Here is a 24,379-nt window from a genome sequence, read left to right as displayed (position 1 = left end):
GGACATAATTTTACAATCTGTAGTATAAATATCCCATGAAAAATTAACACAGCTGACCATTCGCTGCCAAGGCATTAGGGGGATCCTATACTTCTGCTAGCCCTGAGAAGATAGCAGCACTTAGAGCCAGTGGGACTGTGGTCTCCTTTCTCCAGCACCCTGGCAGCCGCCACTCATACATACCATCATATCATACATACCGTCATATCATACATACCGTCATATCATATCATACATACCATCAGATATTGTACACACCATCATATCATACATACCATCATATCATATCTTACATACCATCATATATGTACTATCATATCATATCATACATACCATATCTTATATGCCATTATATATGTACCATCATATTATACATACCGTCATAGCATACATACCATCATATCTTATATACCATTATATATGTACCATCATATTATACATACCGTCATAGCACACATACCATCATATATTATACATATCATCATATTATACCTACCATCATATCATACATACCATCATAGCTATGAGGGCACAGATGTAACTTTGTTTCATAATAAATTGGAATACGGAGACCATGGCATGAACTTTGATACTTCTTTTTTCCTCACGGCTCCTTTCTTCTTCAAATTCTTCTTTCTCTTCCTCTTCCTCCTCTCGCTTTTCTAGATGGACAAATACTTTATTTAACTATTTATGCGAACATGTGACGTTTGTATAAATGTTCCAAGCAATGCAGCACATGTATGGTTTTGGTATAGCCTTTTATTTAAGATTTCAGAAATTGTTTCCCATTCATAAAGCCCTTAGAATTCAAACAGAATCAGTAAGTTCTGCCTGGTCAGTGTAATGGGATCCAGCATGTAATAATTGAGAAAGGAAAATTTCCATGTAAGAAGATACGGAAGGAAGCCTCTAAACCTGTCATCAGAGCCCCCACCTCCTGGTGTTCATGCTGTTGTGTGGGCCCTCCCCTCGATTGTGGGTGGGACCTGTGACAGGCTTCTTCTAACACAAATAGGGCACTCTAGAGGGGATGAAGGGTCACTTTCAAGATTCTGTTTAAAAAGACTGTGGTTTTCATCTTGAGTGCTCTCTCTTATTCTCTCACCTGCTTGTCCTCAGACAAGCCAGCTACCATGCTGAAAACAGCCCTATGGGGAGCCCCAGGTGTGAGAACTGATGGCTCTGCCAGCCAGATGTCAGCAAGAGCCTGAGGCCAGCCAATGGCTACACAGGGAGCCTGGGAGCAGATTCTCCCCCTCTCCGACAAGCCTTCAGCTGAGATAGCAGCTTGACTGCAATCTCATGAGCAACCTTGAGCCAGAGGAACCAGCCTAGTGATGCCCAGGTTCCTGGTCCAGAGAAAGTGTGTCATACTAAGTGCTGTTCTAAGCCACTAAGTAGACTGTCCTTTCTGTCTTTCTTGTTCAAATCAAATGGGCTATGTGTAGGTGGGTTACGGGAGAAAGTTTCTTAGCAGCATAAAGAGGTATAAATGACTGAAAAATCAGTGACTGTGCATACTACTCCACATGGGCTCTGCAATGAGACGATGGTGTGTCCTTGGCAGAAGCCCACTGGCTCTCATTCCTCCTGCAGTAGGACTGGATGAGCCTGCGGTTTATACAAAAAGTCCCTGGGATCATAGACAGGGGTGAAAACACCAAATCTGATGGATTTTAGAGTTACTGCCATGCTGCTTCTCTGGTTGACACTTTTTGTGTATATAGATTTAATTTTTAAAACCTTTCCAGCTTTTCTTTCACTTTTGAAAGCCCAGTTTATGATTTCAGTATGTCTGGGTTGTCCGTGTCAGCACTCAAAATTCAATTTACTTGTCCACATGAAAGTAATGGGTAAGTAGAAGGTTGTCTAGGCTGTGACCCCAAAAGCTCAAACGTCAGAAGCCACAGATGCTGACTCTTGGGCCCTGTGTGTTTGCTTCTGGTGCTCATGCTCTGAAGAGCACACTGGAAAGCACTGTGTTTCTTTGAACTTCCCAGTTTAAGCCTGAGCTGCAAACTAAAACACATACATGCAGGAAGCAGAAACAGGGAACGAAACAGTAGAGTTTGAAGCTATGCAGCTCTCAGGTGTCATCATGGGTTGAGTGTGAGGGTGGGGTGGGGGTGGTGGCTGACCTTGATTTAACCTTACTGCGGAATGTCAGATAATATGACTAACCAGTTGTACAGTTAAGTATTAAGAAGCCCTGTGGGGCAACTCCAGGAAGTACTGATACAGAATTATGAAGAACAGACATCAGAATAAACCTGATAAAGAGTTATGCGAAAAGGCCCTTGGAGTAAGCGTGATGTACCACAGATGCAAATTGGAGAGCTGCTGGCCACTGACTAAAGGCAGGACAAGGTCTGAGAACTCTGGCTGTAATTACATACAAATAGAGATGCAAATCCACTCTAGTTTTATCGTCACTTTGTAATTCTGTCTTTACGGATTGGTGACAGGCAATTGGTCCCTTGCAGGGGAAATGACAATAGAGGTTCAGCTAACTGCTGTTTTGTAGAGGTGAGGGACTAGTGTTGCCAGACCTTCATAGTCTTCAAGGGATTCCAGAAGTGTCCATTTCTAGGTCAGAGGTGCAGCTTTTTAAATGATGGCTAGGTAAATTTTTTTTAAATGCTGTGCAGACCAAAAATCAAATCTGAGAGTGAAACTCAGCCCCAAGCCACCAATTTGTCATCTTTAGTAATAGTGCTCTCCTTCAACATAAACAACTGAAAGAAAAGGGAGAAAAAAAGCCTTGCAAAAGTTAAGACAACCTCATTTTTTAAAAAATGGACAAAAAAAGGACTCTTAAAAAACACTCAGCCGGGTGCGGTGGCCCACGCCTGTAGTCCTAGCAGTTTGGGAGGCCGAGGCAGGTGGATTGCCTGAGCTCAGGAGTTTGAGACCAGTCTGGGCAACATGGTGAAACCCAGTCTCTACTAAAATACAAAAAATTAGCCAGGCGTGGTGGTGGGCACCTGTAGTCCCAGCTACTCGGGAGGCTGAGGCAGGAGAATGGCGTGAACCCGGGAGGCAAAGGTTGCAGTGAGCTGAGGTCGTGCCATTGCACTCCAGCCTGGGAGACAGAGCGAGACTCTGTCTCAAAAAAAAAAAAATTCATACATTAACCAGGAAAACCATTGACCATAATTATAATATCAACCAAAAGAAAGACCAACATATGTATAGATGCTATACCTAAGTTGACATGTTTAAAATACTGTTTTCACCTTTTATTTTAAAAGTTTGCCCCAATTACGTCACTTACTTTGTATACAAGGATAGAACACAACTAGCAATATGCTGGGGCAAAATGCAGGCAGAACTTAAAGAAGTGAGGTTAATGATACTGACATGGATACAGTTTTTAAAAAAATAAAATAAGCAACAACAACAAAAAGAGAGAGGCCAAGCTTCTAAATGAGGGAGAAATGCGACCCTGAGTGCAGGGCTGGCTCCTACCTGAGGATTCATCAGAGGGCTCCCACCGGTACTGAGGGGTGGAGTAGAGGTCAGCTTTTCCAGGGCCGTTCTCCATGGGCAGGCTTGGGTGGATGGTGTGGTAATCCACGGGGTTGCCGTTCACAGTCACCAGCAGGCCCTGCCGGGAGTGCAGAGAAAGGGACACCTGTTACAGCAGCTCTGGGTTTTCAATGCAGACATACCCCCACTTCCCTTCCTCCACCCTAACTGAACAGTGAGGAGTTGATTGCAAGCTGAATAACTTAGCCAATTGCTCAAATATTTTAGTAAGGGGAATCTTGTACATTCCCTCTCCAACTCTAGTCTCCACAGAGTGATCGCAGGAAAATGTGCATCTGATCTTGTTGCACTTTGCCTAAAACCATGCTTCGCACCTGCTGTCCTCAGTATGAAGAGCAAACTCTTGTAAATGGCTGAAGGAGGCCTTCAAGATTTGGTCTGATCTTTCCAGCCTCAGCGTTTGCTACTGTCCACCTCTCAGCCATCCCTCCATCTATATGGGACTCTAGACCTTTCTTGGGCTGTGGTCCAACATTGTCCTGCCTATGCCCTATGCACAGGACTAATGCAAACATCCCTTGGATCTCAGCTAAGGCATCACCTTCTGGGGATCTCTGCCTGACTGCAGGTTGCTATGTCCTTACTACACCACTAAGTACAATTGCTTGTTGCGTCCTTCTGTCTCTTTGGCTTTACAATTTTTGAGATAAACATAACACCCACCAATACACATGTGTATGTGCGCCCATGGGCATGCAAAACTTCCTACTTATGAAATAGGCATAGCTACAGAACAAAACACTTTTTAAAAAGCCCACAAAGCTTCTTAAAATTTAAATATATTTTGTATGATTATACTCAATCTCATTTTAACAGCAATCTACCAGATATAATTTATGCCCAAAAATGGAAAAGCTTATGGAAATTTTAATAGATCATTAAAATAGACTCAAAGGAGCTACTTCCATTTGTTGCCTTTACATCACTTACACATGCATAAATGATAATTCTAAGGGTATACTAACATCAGATGGTTTGTAGTCATCCTGGGTCATGGATAAAAGCTGCAAAAAGCAATGCGGGAAAGCATGTTAGTAAGGAAGCTGAAAGCATTTTACTGTTTATGTATCTATAAAGTTTTACTGTGCACAAGCCCATTCTCTTTAACTTGCTGATAGCTAGTATATTAAAATTGCCATGCAAAATATAAAAGGACAAATAAATGAGCTGGATGCTGCTGTTTATGACAACTATTTCACAGCTCTTGATGTTAATGTTTAGTTATACAGCAGATAAGCAACCACATGTCTATAAATGTTACCATGTTTTTCAAGGGTTATGTTCTACAAGAATAAGCGCTTAGTTTTATACCCCTTTGAGACATCTGCAGAATTCTGAATGTATTTATGTTTCAAGAAATAGAATTTTCATAATAAAGAAAAATTGGGCTCGGCGCGGTAGCTCACGCCTGTAATCCCAGCACTTTGAGAGTCCAAGGCAGGCAGATCACGAGGCCAGGAGATCGAGACCATCCTGGCTAACACAGTGAAACCCCGTCTCTACTAAAAATACAAAAAATTAGCCGGGCGTGGTGGTGGGTGCTTGTAGTCCCAGATACTTGGGAGGCTGAGGCAGGAGAATGGCGTGAACCCAGGAGGCGGAGCTTGCAGTGAGCTAAGACCGCGCCACTGCACTCCAGCCTGGGAGACAGAGCGAGACTCCGTCTCAAAAAAAAAAAAAAAAGAAAGAAAGAAAAGAAAAGAAAAATTGATTTGTAATGTGGTTAGAGATTATTTTAAGATTTGCGTACTGTCTATAACAAAACGATTATTATATGACTCTACTTTTTAACTAGTAATACATTACTACCAGGTGATTTGGGCTTCCCCCAAATAATAATTAGCACACCAAGTGGTTCTACCACAATTTTAGGTCAGTACTCATTTGCATTCTTAAAAATCACTGAGGGTCCCAAAGAGACTTAATTTATGTGGGTTCTATCTATCAATTATCTACCATATGAGAAATCAGACCAGGTAGTCTTAAAATATTTATTTACTTAGGTATTTATTCATTAAAAATAAAAAAAAAAAACCATTGTGTGTTAGTATAAATAATTTAAATAGTTATTTTTTTAAAACAAATAGTGAAGAGAGTGTCATTGTTTTATAATTTTGCATATCTATTTAATGTCTAGCTTAATAAAAGACAACCGGATTTTCACATCTGCTTCCATATTCAATCTGTTGTGATGTGGTGTTTCGGTTGAAGTAGATAAAGAAAATCTGGCTTCACATAGGTATGCAATTTGGTCAAAAAGAAGTATTTTAGTGCCGGGCACAGTGACTTATGCCTGTAACCCTAGCACTTTGGAAGACTGAGGCAGGCAGATTGCCTAAGCTCAGGAGTTCAAGACCAGCCAGGGCAACATGGCAAAACCACATCTCTACTAAAAATTCAAAAAAATTAGCCAGGCGTGGTGGCACGTGCCTGTAGTCCCAGCTACTTGGGAGGCTGATTCAGGAGAATCGCTTGAACCCAGGAGGCAGAGGTTGCAGTGAGCCAAGATCACACCACTGCACTCCAGCCTGGGTGACAGAGCGAGACTCTGTTGCCAAAAAAAAAAAAAAAAAGGTATTTTAATAGTCTGTCTAAATAACTGTGGACAGTCTTTGCTACTCGATCAGACTCAACCAGTATAGTCTTGAATGTCAGTTGTAGTGCAGAATCTGCAACCATATCAGTGAACTTTTCATACTCTGCTACATTAAAACCCATTGGCATATCATGCACCCCGACTGGATCATTTATCCACTTGCTGTCATGTCGGGTGTTGGTGAGTCGGAAACTGCTGTTTCAGTGAGTTACAGGTATTGAACTTTACCAAATACTGACAAGTTTCAGTATGCCATGCGTAAAAAGCACATTTGTAAATATCACCTCATCTCATCAGAAAAGTCCACAAATATTGGAAAGTTTTTAAGCCCTCAGTAGATATGAATTTTCAAAAATTCTAATTTTTACTCAAATGCTTAAATTTTATCACTGGTAACAATTATTGTCCGTTGTTTGCCTCAAAGTGATGAGCTCACTTCATTTATTTTCAAGTAATTGTCTGCCAAATACCCAAATCAACCAAATACCCAACAGAGTAAAATTATTTTCTGCAATATAGTTCAGCACTGAAATTTTCACCCTCCAGTGCTAACAGATTGCTTTTCTACTTTTGTTTGTTTTAATTACAAAATTATTTTTTAATAGGAACATTCTTTTTAAGATTAGGAGATTTCAGTAGAAAGCACGGAAATATAAAATGATGTTCTTGACGGGACCTGGGTATTTTCTTTGGAAATAGTTTCCCTCTCTGGTACTAATTCTCCTAAATCACTGTTTCTATAAACTACAAGCAACCTGAATATGATATGATATATACGATATTATAAGGCTCATATTCAACAGTAAAATACAAAAACAGAAAAATTAGGGAACGGAAATCCCTTTCATCATGGCTTACTTTTCTCTCATCAGTGGGGTAATGGGTTGCGTACCACAGGCTCCGCCTCCTCTCCGCTGTTATTTGGATGGGGCTACAAGCCAGGGCTTTGTCCTCTTCTTTGGTCCCCTCATCCTGCACCTGAAACACAGAAACAGGATCAGTCTTGCTTCCTGAGGCAGTTCCCTAGGCAGCCTGGGTGGCCAAGACAGAGCTTTTCATTTTGGCTCAGTATGATGACTTTTCAAAGTGAATGTTTACAATATACAGGATTTTATCAAGACACTTTAAAAAATGACAAAAATGCTCCCCTGTAATTGGTAAGTACATCAATATTAAACGTCCCCTGATTCTACTAAGCCCCATGCATTACAGAATATGCTCCATTGTTAAATATCCACAGCTTTTCCACGTGCATTCTCAACTGCACTCAAAAGCAGCGATGCACATGGCTCTTAGCCAAGAGCCTTCACAAAGGTGCGCAGTTAACAGTGTAAGCCAGCTGCCGGCAATCTTCAATTAAGACTGGATGTATTGAAGGCAGAATCATCTAGAGCTCACACAGCACTAAGCAAGAGCATATCTATGCACATGAGACATTTGCCTAAATTAGACAACTGGTCTAGGAAAGGTGATAGAGAGGAATACGAGGAACAGAAGCGCTTCGGTGCCTTAGCATGTTTTCCCAACAAAAGTGTCCTAGTGAAAAGGGCAGTCAGGCGTCACTGATACTGGAGTGGAGTGGACTTAGTCTCATTGTCTGGATCCCAGTGCACCAGAGTAGAACGCTTAAGCAGGGCACCCTAACTCCCTGGGAGGGGCATTACATTTGCCAGGTGGGGGCCACATATTACACTGAAGTCCCGACACTGACTTTTCTCTCTCTCTTTTTCAAACATGTTTCATAGATGTCTACTTCAGCACTTACATTTGGTGGCCGGCATTTTTCATTAAATGCACCAGGTCACCTGGAACTATGATATAATCAGCTTCTTTTTCTCATTGACTCAATGCAACGGGCCTTCCGTCCCAGCCCATTTGAAATAGAGCCCACATGAAATGTTGATGATAATTTGAAGCCCCCTTCTCTACATACCCCTGCAGACCTCGTGATTTATAACATTGCTGTTGCTGTGTGGCCTATAGCCTAGACGGTCTTCCCGCCTCTTTCTCTGCCTACCTTTGCTTGCCAGACAGCATATGGCAGTGGAAGCAGAATATCGCACGGGCCCAAAGTTATAACGGAGCCCTCATCAAGCTACTGCATTATCCAAGAGATGACATGGGATATCCCAGAGAAAGCAAATGGGCTGGGAAATCTTAATAACTAGAAAGCCTTAAAGTAATTTCCATAATGTGTAAGACATTGTTCAGAGATAGTTCCCATCGCGGTGGCTCATGCCTGTAATCCCAGCACTTTGGGAGGCCAAGGCGAGTGAATTACCTGAGCTCAGGAGTTCCAGGCCAGCCTGGCCAACATGGCGAAACCCCATCTCTACTAAAAATACAAAAAAATTAGCCAGGCGTGGTGTCAGGCACCTGTAATCCCAGCTACTCAGGAGGCTGAGGCAGGAGAATTGCTTGAACCCAGGAGGCAGAGGTTGTGGTGACCCGAGATCATGCCATTGCACTCCAGCCTGGGCAAGAAGAGTGAAACTCCATCTCAAAAAATATATATGTATATTTAATTTTTTATGTACATGTTTTTATTTGTGAATATATACATACACATATGCATGTTTGCGGAGGAATTGGACACAATTTTAATGATTCTACTGGCAAAGTCAAATTTTAGAAGAGAACTGAAGAAAAATATAACACAAAATGACTGGGATTCCTTACCACCCATAAATCATTTTGTTACTATACAACTGTCATCAGTGGCCTAAAAGAAAGATGATCCATAAGAACCCTGCTAACAAGGATGGCCTCTGAGACCCTAATCCCACAGATGGCTGTTAGCCACTGAGATGGGGGGGAGGTACCACATAGGAGGAAGACAGCACCATCCTCATTTCTGCAGGTGGCGCTTCTGTCAGGGATGACCGGAGCCATGCGCCTCCTGCAGTTTTACAGTCACTATCTGATTTACAACCTGTTTGCTTCTCTTGGACCATTTTTCTCTTTTAGAATGTACAGCTCTCTAAGTGGGGCCCTGCCTACTGAAGTCATTGCTCTATGCCGGCCCCTAGGTTAGTTTCAGACTCAGTTGGCCTTCCATAAATACTCATTGACTGGCTGACTGATGAACGTGTGGGAATGGTCTGTGGGTACAAAGACAGACAGAGAAAGTAGGGAACTTCTGCAGGGCCCCAGGCTAGAAGTGATTTGGAGGAGGGGACTGGAATGCAGAGACTCAGGCTGGGCCATGCTCATGAGAACTGTCCCCAGCTGTAGGGTTCCCCACAGGTGGGGCCTGAAAAGGTGCGGCCACCCTGTCTACACAGCTTGTCTCCTTCATGTGTCAATAAGCAACCTTGCAACCGGGCTCCTGACAGTCATTTAGGGGAAAGAAAAGCAGGCTGATATTTTCTGTCACTGAAGGAGAAAAGAGAGAAGAGAAGCCACCCAGGCTTCAGTCCTCCCCTCAGAAATGCTGTGTCCTTGTTCATATTTTCATAGGGAATAAACACCCTCAGTTGTGCTGGAAGAATATTCGAATCCCCATCCCTCACAAGGGGATACTCAGGAGGCAACAGGCACCACCAAGAGCTGGGCTGTCACTCCATCTTCACAGGCTAAGAGCGCTGGAGGAGATTTGGGAAACACCAGTCCTCTTGATAACAGGGGTGTGTGTCTCTAAGAACTGAGCTTTGCTGTCAAATGTGGATTAGAATCTGATTTGTACCATCCAGTAAATGTGTGATTTTAGAAAAACTGACATCTCTAACCTCATTTTCCTCATCTGTAAATGGGTATAATACCTATTCTATTGATCAGAGTTGTTTAGTTTATTAAATGAGATAATGTATGACATGGCATATTACAGTAAGTGATCAGCAAAAATGAGTCTTCCGTTCTTCTCACTGCCTGCCATTCTTACCAGCAGTTTGTGGTAGTAAAGGGAAGCTAGTCTTTGATCTGATAGTATTTATATTCACTTAATACTCTTTGCAGAATTAAAACATCATACCCAGAACACTAGAGTTGTGTTGGAATAGAGTATTGATTAGTCAGTAGAGAACAGGAGTGAATCATTTCACCTGGAGATTCTAGGTTACTTTGCAGACAAGATCATGAAAATGTTTTTGTCCTTACAAGGGGCTCTTGCAGCCAGATGCGGATCAGAGTGGCCAGAGTGTAGTACATCACCAGCAGGAGGATAGGGTTGGCGTGGTGGTACCACGACAGGTCCGGGTTCACTATGATCTTCCAAGTACTCGAACAGTCCGTTTGAATTACTGACTTGATACCAAACAACCTGTTAAAAAACAAACAAAAATGCTTAAAAGATGCAATAAGCTATATGTCTCCAACACTGAATAAAAGTACTTTGTTTTTGATACATTCGTGAGCTATTCCTAGGTTGATCCGTTCTATTGTAGATATTTCAATTACCCTTCTGTATATATAATTACATATTTAAAGAATATACGTGGACATGTATGTATAATATGCATATAATATATACATTCAGTAATCATATGTGTATGTATAAAATTGACATCAACATTAACCAGAAGATCTTTACATCAGTTCAAAAATCCAGTTAATACTAAATTCTTGCACATCTATTAGAAATGTTTTAATTATTAATCAGCCCTATTAAAACCCTGTATTATAGAAATGCCAAGTATGTGGTAACATGTTACTAGTCCAGCTAAATGAGCAAATATTTTGTTTTTGGCTAGGTTCAGCATTAGTTGTACTCAGCTAGTGTTGACATTATTGGGCTAGTTCTACAGTTTAGCCATGAAAGTCAAATATTATATAGTAAAATTTCTGTAAGATATATTTCTGTCAAATACCATTTATGAGCAATTTGATTTTTTCAAAGCATAGTAACTAATCATTTTCTTTGAAATATAACTTTGAGTCTGTTACATTTTGAAATGGTTAATTTTTATGTTGATTTCTACTAATCAGAATGTGTCTGATTATATAATGGAAAACTGTAAAATATGACTCATTTAGAAATTCATTTTGATGGGCAATTTTTCTAAGAAAAGACTCTACTAAATGCATAAAACTTTATAGATTAAGTGAGTTTCATACCTTTCTACTGTTTGCATCTTTTATTTATTTTTTGTTTTTGAAATGGGGTCTTGCTCTGTCACCCAGGCTGGAGTGCAGCAGCATGATCACAGCCCACTGCAGCCTTGAGTGCCTGGGCTCACATGATCCTCCTGCCTTGGCCTCCCAAGTCGCTAGGAACACAAGGGTATGCCACCATACCCAACTATTATTTTTTTAATTACTTGTAGAGACAAAGTCTCATTATGTTGCCCAGGCTGGTCTCGAACTCCTGAGCTCAAGTGATCCTCCCAAGTTAGTCTCCAAAAGTGCTGGGATTACAGGTGTGAACAATTGCACCCAGCCTGTTTGCAACTTTTATATGTGAGTTTCCTTTAATTTTTATCTTACATTCTTCAGTTATAGAATCTTCAAAGGCTGCATGCCTTTCACTTGTAAAATCTCTCAGGGTGAATGCTGTTTTCTATCACAATGCAAGTGTAATATTAGTGTATTGATGAACACAGATTTTAAAGTAAGCTAAATAGAAATTAAACTAACTTTCTTCATTTTTATCAGAAATAAATAAGTTATGTCATAATTTGTTCTTATTATGAAATCTTTTTATCTTAAGTTCCAGACAGATTTTTGGAGTTAGCATTTTAAATAACAATTTCCTGAGTGAAAAAAGTTATGTCCCAGTTAGAATGGTAGAACTTTCTGAAAATGTTTTTGCAGCCCTAGATTAAAATGTAAATTTCTTGTATAAAGTACACGGAACTGAAAGCTTTTCGATGTAAAATCAGACAAGCTAGATAGTCTCTTGGGTTAATCTAAGTGACAGCTCTTCCAGCCGCTGAGTCCTTCTCCTTGCTCCACGCCTGGCACATATGCTAGAACTAACCTCATCAACTCTCAGTTTAAAAATACTTGTTTTGTCCCATACAGAATTTTGATTGTAATTTTCTGTAGCTGTTGGTAAAGCGAACTAAATGCTTTATATCATATAGACATTACATAGCTTGCCACTGATATCATAACTGATTCCAAACTGATTTTGCACATTCCTACACTAACACTGAATAATAAGACTTAGATTTTGTATTAGCAATGTATAGACCTAAAAAAATGAGCAGAAGCTAACCAGTAGCAGATTGTTGTCTCCTACAAGAACTTTTTTTAATCCAGCTATGCAAATACTATAAAACCTAAGATTTCTCTCTCTCTCTCTTTTTTTTTTTTTTTTTGAGATAGAGTCTCACTCCGTCACCAGGCTGGAGGACAGTGGCGCAATCTCGGCTCACTGCAACCTCCGCCTCCCGGGTTCAAGCAATTCTCCTGCCTCAGCCTCTCAAGTAGCTGGAACCACAGGTGCGCACCACCATGCCAGCTAATTTTTGTATTTGTAGTAGGGACGGGATTTAACCATGTTGGCCAGGATGGTCTTGATCTCTTGACCTCATGATCCGCCCGCCTTAGCCTCCCAAAGTGCTGGGATTACAGATGTGAGCCACCACACCTGGCATCTCTCTCTCTTTTTTTTTTTTTTCTAAAGAAACTAGATACTGTTGAAAGGATTCATACGTGAGATGAGAAATTTGTACTTGAAGTTCACATCCTTTCTGGCACTGCAATTCTAGGATACTACACAGCATCCAACAATTATTTAATTTACTCAATGTTTGTTTCCCAGGATTGCATCTTGATACTCACAGTACAAAGAAACTGATACTATTGCACCTGCTCTCCAGGAACTACTCTGTCTACACTAAGGCCATGTGCTAGCTTGGGCAGAGCAAGGTGTCACAGAAACCCTCTCTTTCAGTGGGTGGTGGGGATGGGTACTCCTCCTGACTGTCTTAAATCTCTCCATAGAAATATCTCTTCGCTTGAGAAGTATACAATGACACAATTACAGAGCAGCACATCCCAATGTACTGCTTATTTGGAAATAAAAAGATAAAGATGAAGCTTTTCTCTTTCATGCATTTGGAACATCTTCTGTTTATCTTTGATCCTAGGCCTGATTCTACTGATAATGTATACAAATGTATTTGGTAAATGACTCGATGTCTGAGCTTTCACTTCCTAATAAAATCTAATAATGTTGATGGGTGGGGTGAGGATGCAAGTATATGAAAAAGAAAGGACAGTTTTTAGAAGATTTTATGTTAAATACTTAAGAACTCACAGATTCTATTTCCCAAAAGATAGCTGAAGATAGGTCCCCAAGAGATGATCAGTCCCTAGTAGAGACACATCAGACCCTTGGGGCCCACACTTCCACTTTGGAACCTGGTCTGTCTGCATTGCTGTTTCATGGTCAGCGTTTCTGTCCATAGAACACATCCTCACTTCAATTATTATGCCAAGGGCAGTCTCCCTACCTCTAATTTCTCTTCCCTGCACATTGTGACAGCTTGCAGAGTTTCCTTGGGAAAGCTCATGTTCTCTACGCCACCCTCCTCAACCTACTCCCTACTCCCCCATTTCCTGGAGAAAAGCCCTGAGTCCCAGAAAAGCACCCCTGAGGTCTTCAGCAACCTGGTCCCCTTTTCTTTCTCCCAGACAAAAACCTTGGCTATGCTAGATTATTTGGGGTTTACCATAAAATCTCAATCCCTTTGGTGTTGCTATTCCTCGTTTTACCAGGAGGCTTTTCAGTAGCTATGACTTTTCTGGAGTCCCCATATCAAGAATTGGGGGTATATGTACCAGGTGAGCTTTACCCACTCCTTGGCAATGAAGATCCAAGAAATAGGACAGGCAGAGCTTCATAGACTCTCTGATACCTCTTAGGATAACACCAGCCCCCAACTCCAACTGCAATCCCATAATATGTGCATGTCACTGTATTCCTTCCAGATACCTCAATCATTCCAAAATATTACAGGGGTCACACAGGATACCAGCTGTTCAGGATGCATAATTACATTACATCCATGGCCTATCACCTGAACCTTCACGCTAATTTATGATAATTAAGTTTTGTCGTAAGCATTGGTTTTTCATCATTCTTTCCTTCAGGCCTGATATTCCTTATAGTTAATATTCACCAATACCCTGAAGCCATTTCCCAGCACACTTCATTCACGTTTCTTCCTATCTCTTTTTTGTCACTGGTTGTTAACATCCTTGGCATCATCTAGGTTTAGTTCCAAAGTCACCATCACCAGGAAATGTCTATGATTTCTCCTTCTTAGATTCAGTTTTCCCTATGCCTCCACAACAATGATATTTGTAGTCATAATTTGAATTTCTGCTATTTTTAGTTTACGTGCTTGTTTTGCTGCCCATTTTTATTCTAATTCCTTCCAAAAAGGGTGTATGTCTTGTAACCTTGCGTTTATGGCAGTGCTTAGGGTACGGAAGGTTTTAAAGGTACGTTTTCTTAACTGAATTAAATACACTAAGAGTAAGTAGGTGATCACGGTTATGGTAGGAGAAGAGATTAAAAGATGGAAAAGTTCCTGCTTTTAAAAAAGAGAGAAAGGTAAGAAACTGTAGATATAAAACAAATTCTGGAATTTTCAGAGAAAAATCACTGCTGCTTGAATCTCAACATCCATGATTTTAGTGCCCCACTTTAGGAAATAAGAACACAGAATAAGAGGGTAACAAAGGCAACAAAAGTACACTTTTATTTACCTAAAGTATATCTTAGGTCATACATAGCAGATAGTTATTTTTGTTCTCTACTGGCTATTAACAAACATTTTGAACTTTACCTTCTGAATGAAGCAATAAATGAGTGTATATGGTTCAGAAATAACACTCGTTGTTTTTTTTTTTTCTTTTTTGTTTTTTTGAGACGGAGTCTCGCTCTGTCGCCCAGGCTGGAGTGCAGTGGCGTGATCTCGGCTCACTGCAAGCTCCGCCTCCCGGGTTCACACCATTCTCCTGCCTCAGCCTCCCAAGTAGCTGAGATTACAGGCACCCACCACCATGCCCGGCTAACTTTTTGTATTTTTAGTAGAGACGGGGTTTCACCGTGTTAGCCAGGATGGTCTCGATCTCCTGACCTCGTGATCTGCCCGCCTTGGCTTCCCAAAGTGCTGGGATTACAGGCGTGAGCCACCGCGCCCGGCCAACACTAGTGTTTTTAAACTGAGAATCCAGGTTTATAATGAAGAAACAATGAGACTCAAATATCCAATGGTAACAAAATATGAAGCAAGCCTGCATGATTCCAAGATCCTTCAACTGCACTTTACTCAGATTACTACGAATAAAAATTCATTCCATGCTTTGTTGTTCTCACTTGTAAGTGGGAGTTAAACACTGAGTACACACGGACACTAAGAAGGGAATAACGGGACACCAGGGCCTACTTGAGGGTGAGGGTGGGAGGAGGGCGAGGATTGTAAAAAACACTCATCGGGTACTTTGCTTATTACCTGGGTGATGAAATCATCTGTACACCTGCAACACGCTATTTATCGATATAACAAACCTGAACATGTACCTCTGAAACTATAATAAAAGTTATTTAAAAATTCATTCCATGCTTTGTGATGAAAGAGGACATCGCGGCATCAGGAAGGGTTGCTCATCGCAGCACTGTGATGAGTCTTCCGCCTGGGGTCCAGCGCACGGTTCATTCTTTCGGCTCTGGGGGCCTCCATGGACTCATTATAGCTGTCCCTCCACTCCTCACGGAGCACTTATTTGCACGCTTTTCTCTCTCTCTGAAGCACTCATAACATCTGACAACATGCCGTGGTTATGAATTGGCAGGGCACTTGTTTCTGCTCGCACATGTTGGCAGATTTATAAAACCTCCACCTGTTTTCAGGTGTGCTCCAGACCACATCTGCTCCGTCTCTAGCAATACAGGATCCCAGCCATTGGCAAGAAATACGTAATACTGAAAATAGCAGCACACTTAAAAAAATGTTTATTTGAGGCAAAATACACATAACATAAAGCTGATTATTTTAAACTTTTTTTTTTTTTTTTTTTTTTCCTTGAGACGGAGTCTCACTCTGTCACCCGGGCTGGAGTGCATTGGGCCTCTGCTCACTGCAACCTCTGCCTCCCCGGCTCAAGTGATTCTCCTGCCTCAGCCTCCGGAGTATCTAGGATTACAGGCACGCGCCACCACGCTCAGCTAAGTTTTTGTATTTTTAGTAGAGACGGGATTTCACCATGTTGGCCAGGCTGGTCTCCAACTCCTGACCTCGTGATTTGCCCTCCTGGGCCTCCCAAAGTGCTGGGATTACAGGAGTGAGCCACCGCGCCTGGGCCATTTTAAACATTTTTAAGAACACAGTTCAGTGGTATTAATTACACTCATATTGTTGTGAAACCAATCTCCAGAACTTTTTCATCTTCCAAAACTAAAATTCTGTACACATTAAATAAAAATTCCCTATTCCCTTCTCCTCCCAGGCCCTGGAAACCACCATTGTACTTTCTAAATCTGTGAATTTGACTACCTGGTACCTTATTTAGTGGAACCATCCAATATTTGTCTTTTGTGACTGTCTTATTTTACGTAGCATGATGGCCTCAAGGTTCATTCATGTTGCAGCATGTGTCACCATTTCCTTCCACTTTAAGGCTGAATACAATACATATATACATATGTATGTCCCATTTGTTTATTCATCTGTTGATGGCACTTCCACCTTCTGACTATTGTTCATAACGCTGTTATGAACATGGGTGAACAAATATCTCTTCAAGACCCTGTTTTCAATTCTTTTCAATATATAGCCATAAGTGAAATTGTTGGATCGTATGGCCATTCTATTTTTAATAGAGAAACTGCTCCGGTTGTTTGAGGAACTGGTATACTGTTTTCCATCAGTGCTGCCCCATTTTACATTCCCACCAGCAGTGCACAGTCTTCCAGTTTCCCTATAGCCTTGCCAAGTCTTGTTATTTTATGCTTTTCAGAGTAGTCATCCTAATAGGTGTGAGACGGGACACCATATTTTTTTTTTTTTTTTTTTTGAGATGGAGTTTCGCTCTGTTGCCCAGGCTGGAGTGCAGTGGCTCAATCTCGGCTCTTGGCAAGCCCCACCTCCCTGGTTCATGCCATCCTCCTGCCTCAGCCTCCCGAGTAGCTGGGACTACAGGCGCCGGCCACCACGCCCAGCTAATTTTTTGTATTTTTTTAGTAGAGACAGGGTTTCACCGTGTTAGCCAGGATGGTCTCGATCTCCTGACCTCATGATCTGCCCGCCTTGGCCTCCCAAAGTGCTAGGATTACAGGCATGAGCCACCGTGCCCGGTCCCATACTTTTAATTTAAACTTTTTTTTCCTCAAGAGCTCAGAGTTCTAATTCCAAGACAGCTTCCAATCCTTTTAGGAAGCCAGGAAATATATTGTTTCCAACTAGCATAAAACAAATATTTGGGGACAAATAATTTTCTAGAGGAAATGTATTTTAATAATCTTCTCATTTTTAACCCCACATCCTTTAATTGAAATGAATGGAGGAAGAAATGGTAAAGGGAAGTAGCCACAAAGAGGCAGATGCATTTCAGGAAGTTTGAGAATTTGAGTCCAAACTACAGACACTAGACTCAAAATACAGAAACCACACTCAACAGAGAGGAGGATTGTTGAAGCTCGGCTGAGCTCTGTCAAGGTGGAAGCCTTGTCAGCCCCCAGGGTGTTCAGCCCTTTCCTCTTCTCATACCGTTTTCCCTGGAAAGGGTTTGGTGACAGACTCCAAGCGTCCTGGGCTCCCTATGGGAATTCCCAGGCAGAGTATTCAGAAAGTTCATGAAACACCAGGAGCTAAGTGGATCAGTGGCCATGATGACTGGCCAATGAGACACACTCATGGGCTCAACTGAGAGCAGGGGAACACATGACAAGCAGCCTTGAAAAGGGGAGGAAGCTGCGTTTCTGTAAGCGAGTCCTGGTTCAGAGGAAAGAGTTCAACCTTATGGATTAATTATGTTTGAAGATATAAAGCTAGCAATAACTGCAGCCACCCATAGATGGTCCCTGGGGATTTAATTCTTTAAGTAGACATAGGTGCCCTGCAGCAGCTTATAAAACTAATTGTGGGGAAAATGGCCAGGCATTAAAAATAATTAACTTTTCTTTTTCTTCCATCCCCTACTGACCCTTTCCCCACTCTAATGGCATAAATCTAATGGCAACAAAACATGGGTCTTATTTTTAAAGGTTAAAAAAAATGAAAATCCAAGTGGCACATATTCCACTTAGTATTTTAAAGCACACCTTTTAAATGAAATTGCCTTAGCATGAACTCAGAATAAACTTAAAATCAGAGGCTATAGGGCTAAAAGAAAAGAATGGTGATCCAGACATGGATTCGAGCCCTGCCTGAATGATTACCTATGTGACCCTGAGTAGGGCATTTAACCACTTTAAGCCTCAATTTCCTCATTTGGAAAATGAGGCTAGTAAATAACGTATCTCAAAGAGGTAATGTGAAGACCAGAAATGATAGGCATACGACTTTTGAACTGCTTTACATGACACTTCAACTTAGAATTGCTGAAACGGGGCTTGAAAATATCCTATATACAATTGTTTTGGATTGTAAGCTACAGGGTCACCAGATTTCTTATGTGATAGATATCAATTTCTTCCTTGTATAAAAGTATAGATGTATATAGTTCAAGCTAGAATGATACATCTTTTGTTTCAACAGCAACGTACCTAGATAATATTTGGGAGTGCTCTTACTCAGGAACAAGCGAAGAAGGAGAACAGTCTTCTGATGGTACATTATAGCTATAATCTAAATATTTATGGACACTTTCTTCTCACACATAGAATATACTTTCTCCCTCTCCAAGAAAAACAGTTCCAAATTTCTACCCAGTTATGCAGCTCATGAGGTGGAGGCCTACGTGATGCTTGGTCCTTTCTTACAGTTCAGTTATTCGCTCCTTACAGGTCCGCAAAATTGCACCCAGCACACGTCAGTGGAGTGGAAACATCATCAGTGCAATAAAAACTCCCATTTGGAGAAAGGAGGTGCGGGAAACACAACACAGGTACCGGGTTGCAGTTATGATCAAATCCCACTAGGCAGGAGCTGGGAAGACTCCCTGCCTAGCAGACACATAAGTCTCATGCTGGAAGCGCTCGGCTCTTCATCAGGAGGAGCTTCCTTGTCAATTGTCTTTCTCGACCCCTGCCTCAACCTCTGCCAGTCTGAAGCCTCTCCATCCCCAGACCCACCTCCCATGCTGTGTGTGACTGACATTTTGGTGAACCTAATATCTGTAATTCTCATTTAACCACAGATCACGAAGTCTTATGCCATTAGTGTTCTTTTATATTTCTGTGTCTCGTGGCTTGAAATGGGTTGTAAACTCTTTCAGAGCCTAAATAATGTTTCTTAGATGCTTCCAAAGCACTTACAAGTTTTCTATACATGGGCCATGTTCAGATTATTATAATGGCAACCCTAGTAGTAGCTTTACTAATAATTTTGCAATATGTAACTGAAACTATCAATCAGGGATGTTTGATTGAATGATTAATTGAAATTATCAATCAAAAATAATCAGAAATGTTTTCAAATACTTTTATAAACAAAAGTTCATCAGAAAATTAATTCTGCTTACAAAACAATAGGGGCAACACCTAAATACCCAATAAAAATCTACATATTTTCTCCACTAATCATTATATAGTCTTGACAATATCCAAAAGGAAAAAAAAATTGGTGCATCACTAAAGAAGTCAAGTTAAGGCAAAATGAGTCAGTATGTTTTCAAATGAATATGTAATTTATGTCTTAGGGAGGATTTCAATGAAATCCATGTCTGATATTTCCAGATGTGGTAACTGCTGGAATAACTTGTATTTTTGCTTTTTTGCACAAATAGAAACTAATACATAGAACCAAATGATTTATTCATCTTTTCTCACTGCAGTTTTATTTTATTAATTTTTAAAACATTGAAGATACGTTGGGGCTCATCAAGCAGAGGAATAAAATTAGGCATGGTACAATTATAAATGGTGCAGGTTTTCTAGGACCTTGTGCCTCGGAGCTTCTTCCATTAGAAATACAGAAACTTGGGCCCCACCCAATACCTACTGAATGAAAATCTGCATTCCAACGAGACACTCAAGTGATTTATGTACACATTAAAATTTGGGAAGCATTGAGTTTAAAGTCAGTTGGACAGTTCTTTTCTCTTACTAGTAGAAACTAATATTTTACCTGCTATTTAAATCTCATCCCAGCAAATACCATTTTAATGAAAGTTCCCTTATAAAAAACATATCCCACCCTATTTAATTGTCTAGATATTTTAGGCAGTATCAAATACAATGAACACCAATTTGACAATAGAATTAAAACACTCTATTAAAAGTTGTTTGAGGTGAGATTTAATCTCTTAAATATAACTAAGTGAACATTAAATATAAGGCCAATGAAATTATACCCGAAGTATCCATTTATTAAAGCTAGATACATGGCACTAGTATAGGAAAAGGCAGAGTGTAAAAAATTTATAAGGCACAATCTTGTTCATAAAAAACTTATAGACCATATTTTTACACACTATAAGACAATTTGATTATGACCTTCTAAAGTTCTTCCGTGGCCTCATTTTATTGTTTCATGTTTTAAGATTGAACAAGACAGAAACATTCTTCAAAATAGTAGGACTTTATGGCTGGGCGCGGTGGCTCACGCCTGTAATCCTAGCACTTTGGGAGGCAGAGGTGGGTGGATCACGAGGTCAGGAGATAGAGACCATCCTGGCTAACACAGTGAAACCCAGTCTCTACTAAAAATACAAAAAATTAGCTGAGTGTGGTGACAGGCGCCTGTAGTCCCAGCTTCTCAGGAGGCTGAGGCAGGAGAATCACTTGAACCCAGGAGGCGGAGGTTGCAGTGAGCCAAGATTGTGCCACTGCACTCCAGCCTGGGCGACAGAGCAAGACTCTGTCAAAAAAAAAAAAAAAAAAAAAAAGTAGGACTTTACAATGTTTCTAAGAAGACTATTACCTGAATTAAACGTTTTCCTTCATAGCCTATTCTGATTACAACATAAGCTAAATAAAGTATAAACTTTTTTCTTATTTTTTGAGTTGTTTCTCTGTCCCTTGAAAAAAATACAGATAAATAGACTAAATAGATTCTGGAACATCAACAAGGAGATAGAAATCACAATTTATACCCTTAAAGAAGTAGTCATACTTCACGTTCCTTGTCATCTCTGTTCTGCCAAAGTGCTATTAGATTAGATATAAGAAATTTCTTGAAATACTTAGATTACTACTCCATGTTAACCTTCAATGATGTTGAATTCAGCACGGCTTTAAAAGGAATTGAGGGGAAGGTGATTTACAATAAGAAACTAATAAGAAGTTAATATGTAGCCCATTTCATGGCAGGTGAATGAAGTTGAACAAACTCTATGTATAGCCTTGAATATGTCCTGAATATACACTTGTGTATACCCAATATTTTCCTGGGAATTCTTCATCACGGAAGTATCAAAATGATTTACTCTAGGTGAATTCGAGCACAGAGACAGCCTTAAATAGCTATTTGTGTTGATTTGAAAACGGTTGCAGGATCAATAGTAATATAGGAATGTAACAGAAAGGGAATGGAAAGAATAAGAATTGCATACTGAGAATTTGCTAAATCACTAAAAATTCTATCTCATCTGTACTTCTTATTTAACTGAATAAGTTTGATGGAGGACAGTAAATAAGATATGAGTTTGGAATTTTCATTTACATACAGTATTGTATGTTCATATTAGTCTCAAAATATTTGTTTAGAGCATCCTCACGGGTGTTCTCTACCATTTTGCTTCACGTCAATGCATCACTTTTCTCAACTATTCTCCTGTTGTCAAAGACTAGAAGGGCTATCATTTCATAGTCTCATTTTCAGTTAGAATATATAACCGAATTATTGGCTTCATTTTAATGGAAATAGGAATAAAAAGATGTCATTGAAATCATTGAAAAGCACGCCCTAAAGTAAGTCTAATGGTCATTTATTTTTTATCTATATTGTTAGTGGCTAATAATTTTTTGTTACACTTTAAACAGTAAATATACACATCGTCCCCCACCAAAATAATATGGAAATGTTCCATTTAATTGTCATAAGAAGAACTCTGAGAACTGCATTTAAGTACACCTAGACTCCTTACAGTAAAGCATTGATGAAATTAACAATAAAAAGGTATAATGATTTCTACTGGAATAATTACATGGGTAATTTAACAGTGGATTTGGATAAAACTGGAGGCATTTGTATGATATACAGTTAAATATTTATAAATGGTATACTGTTTTTTGGATAAAGAGGCAATCTTTAAAAACGTTAAGTAGAAGGAATTTTTAAAGTGTACATTTTCTCTTTCATTATTCTAATGAATATCTATTCGAAAATAAAAAAGAATTAAAGATTTTAGATTTCAGTTACTAACCAATGGAAAGAATAATGCTGAAGATATAAGCGTACCAATGTATTCCAAAGACTCAGCTATGAAGGATGTGAAACTGCCTGTTTCTTTGATCAGATTTTAATGCTGACTGCTCTATCAATGTTGAACATGTCACTTAACAAAAAATCCAAAGATGAGCAGTTCCAGGTTAGCTAATTCAATGCACAATTACGCAGGTGTTTTCTCAATGTTGTTCTCAATGCATCATCGGTGTTCACCTTCATGCTTATTCTCTCACGGTCGCAAGAAACTGCCGCAGCTTCTTACATGAAGACATAATATCTTCACAAAACTTCATACAGAGATAGAAAAAAGGTGAATCTCATTTCAAGAGCTTGTAATTTGTAGAGCTAAGCTTCTACCTGAAATCATTTTCCTTAAGTCTGAAGAGCATCCTTTAATATTTGCGTAGTGCAGCTCTGCTGGTGCAAAATTCTCTCAGTCTTTCTCATCTAATAATATCTTTATTTGACCTTCATTTCTTCTACCTACATCCTCAGATACAGAATTATAGGTTCATAGTTTTTTTCCCTTTGAGAAGCAACTTTAATAATGTTATCCTATTGCTTTTTGAATGGCATTCATTTCTGGTGAGAAGAGTGTGATAATTCTTACCACTGTTCCCTTGCACATAATGTGTCTTTTTATTTGGCTGTTTTAAATATTTTTCTCTATCACTGATATTCAAATTTTTAAATTATATTGTGTTTTTGTGGGACTTTCTTTTTGTTTGTTTAGATTGGAGTTTGTTAAACTTCTTGGACAGGGTGTTTATATTTTTCATCAAATTTGGGAAACATTTGGCTGTTATTTCTTAATATACATTTGTCTATGCCCACATCTTTCTCCAGTTATACTTGTGTTAGACCTTTTGAAGCTGTCCTATAGGTTATGTGGTTCAGTGGTGTTTTTTTTTTTTTTTGTCTTCCTCAATTTCTTTTCTTCTTGTGCTTCAATTTGGGTAGGATTTATCATTCTATCCTCAAGTTCATCTGTCTTTTCTTCTGTGGTATTTAATTTGCTCTTAAGCTCATTCAGTAGATTATTATAGCTATGGTATTTTTTTAGCTCCTCAGTTTCATTTGTTCTTTTTGTCCATCAATTCTCTTTTATAAATTCCATTCCTGTTTTCTTTATGTCCATTTTCTTTAATCTTGAAAATATTTTAAAAAGCTGTTTTAAGGAGGTTTCACTTGTAGTTTGATTTTCATTGGTTGAGTTTTCTCTTGCTTTTTCACATGTCTAAAAATTTTCATCTGGATGCTGAACATTGTTATTTCTACATTATCGAGTGTCTCGATTTTGTTGTCATTTAAAAAGTGTTGAGTTTTATACTGGCAGGAAGTTAAGTTACTTGCATCAGCTTTATCCTAGTAGGCTTGTTTATAGGTTTTGTTGTGATGGGCCTGCAGTAACATTCACGGTATGATTAGCTCAGTCCCAGTAGAGTAGAAGAATTCTTCACTCTGGCCAAAGCTAAAATATTTTCACAAATCTATATGAGCTCTGGCAGTTACTAACTTTACAGTTCCTCAATTTTTGTTCTTTCCCCAGGAGTTTTGCTTTGTCTGACTTCATGGAGTCTTACCTATGCATGCACAGCCTAGTATTCAGCTAAAGTGTCTAGGTGACTCCTTGAAGATCTCTGGAGCTCTTTCTCTGTCTTTCTCCTCTCCATTACTCCATGCCACAAATATCAGCCTTCTCATCCTCTCCAAATTCCCATCTTCAGCTCAGCAAGACCACCATGCTCAGTTTGGATTCCCTTCCCCACATAATGTACAGTAAATTCCT

General features: G+C 39.8%; 1 protein-coding gene across 6 annotated transcripts in view; it reads right to left on the bottom strand.

Annotated features, from left to right (window-relative positions):
* Positions 1-24,379, bottom strand: part of PIEZO2 (piezo type mechanosensitive ion channel component 2) — a 478,008-nt gene that overhangs the window by 125,450 nt on the left and 328,179 nt on the right. For 5 of the 6 annotated variants that reach the window (XM_016933287.4, XM_016933289.4, XM_054671877.2 and 2 more), the window contains exons 8-12: positions 10,244-10,406; positions 7,007-7,126; positions 4,518-4,556; positions 3,472-3,610; positions 514-662 (exon numbers count right to left, since the gene is read on the bottom strand). In XM_016933287.4, coding sequence (XP_016788776.4) covers positions 514-662; positions 3,472-3,610; positions 4,518-4,556; positions 7,007-7,126; positions 10,244-10,406 — 610 coding nt within the window. The remainder of the gene's footprint in view (positions 1-513; positions 663-3,471; positions 3,611-4,517; positions 4,557-7,006; positions 7,127-10,243; positions 10,407-24,379) is intronic. The other variant, XM_016933288.4, reaches the window with a different exon arrangement.

The sequence above is a fragment of the Pan troglodytes genome, chromosome 17 (assembly GCF_028858775.2).
Source record: "Pan troglodytes isolate AG18354 chromosome 17, NHGRI_mPanTro3-v2.0_pri, whole genome shotgun sequence".
NCBI lineage: Eukaryota > Metazoa > Chordata > Mammalia > Primates > Hominidae > Pan > Pan troglodytes.
The sequence above is the reverse complement of the archived record's forward strand: the minus strand, read 5'-3'. Positions and strand labels throughout refer to the sequence as shown.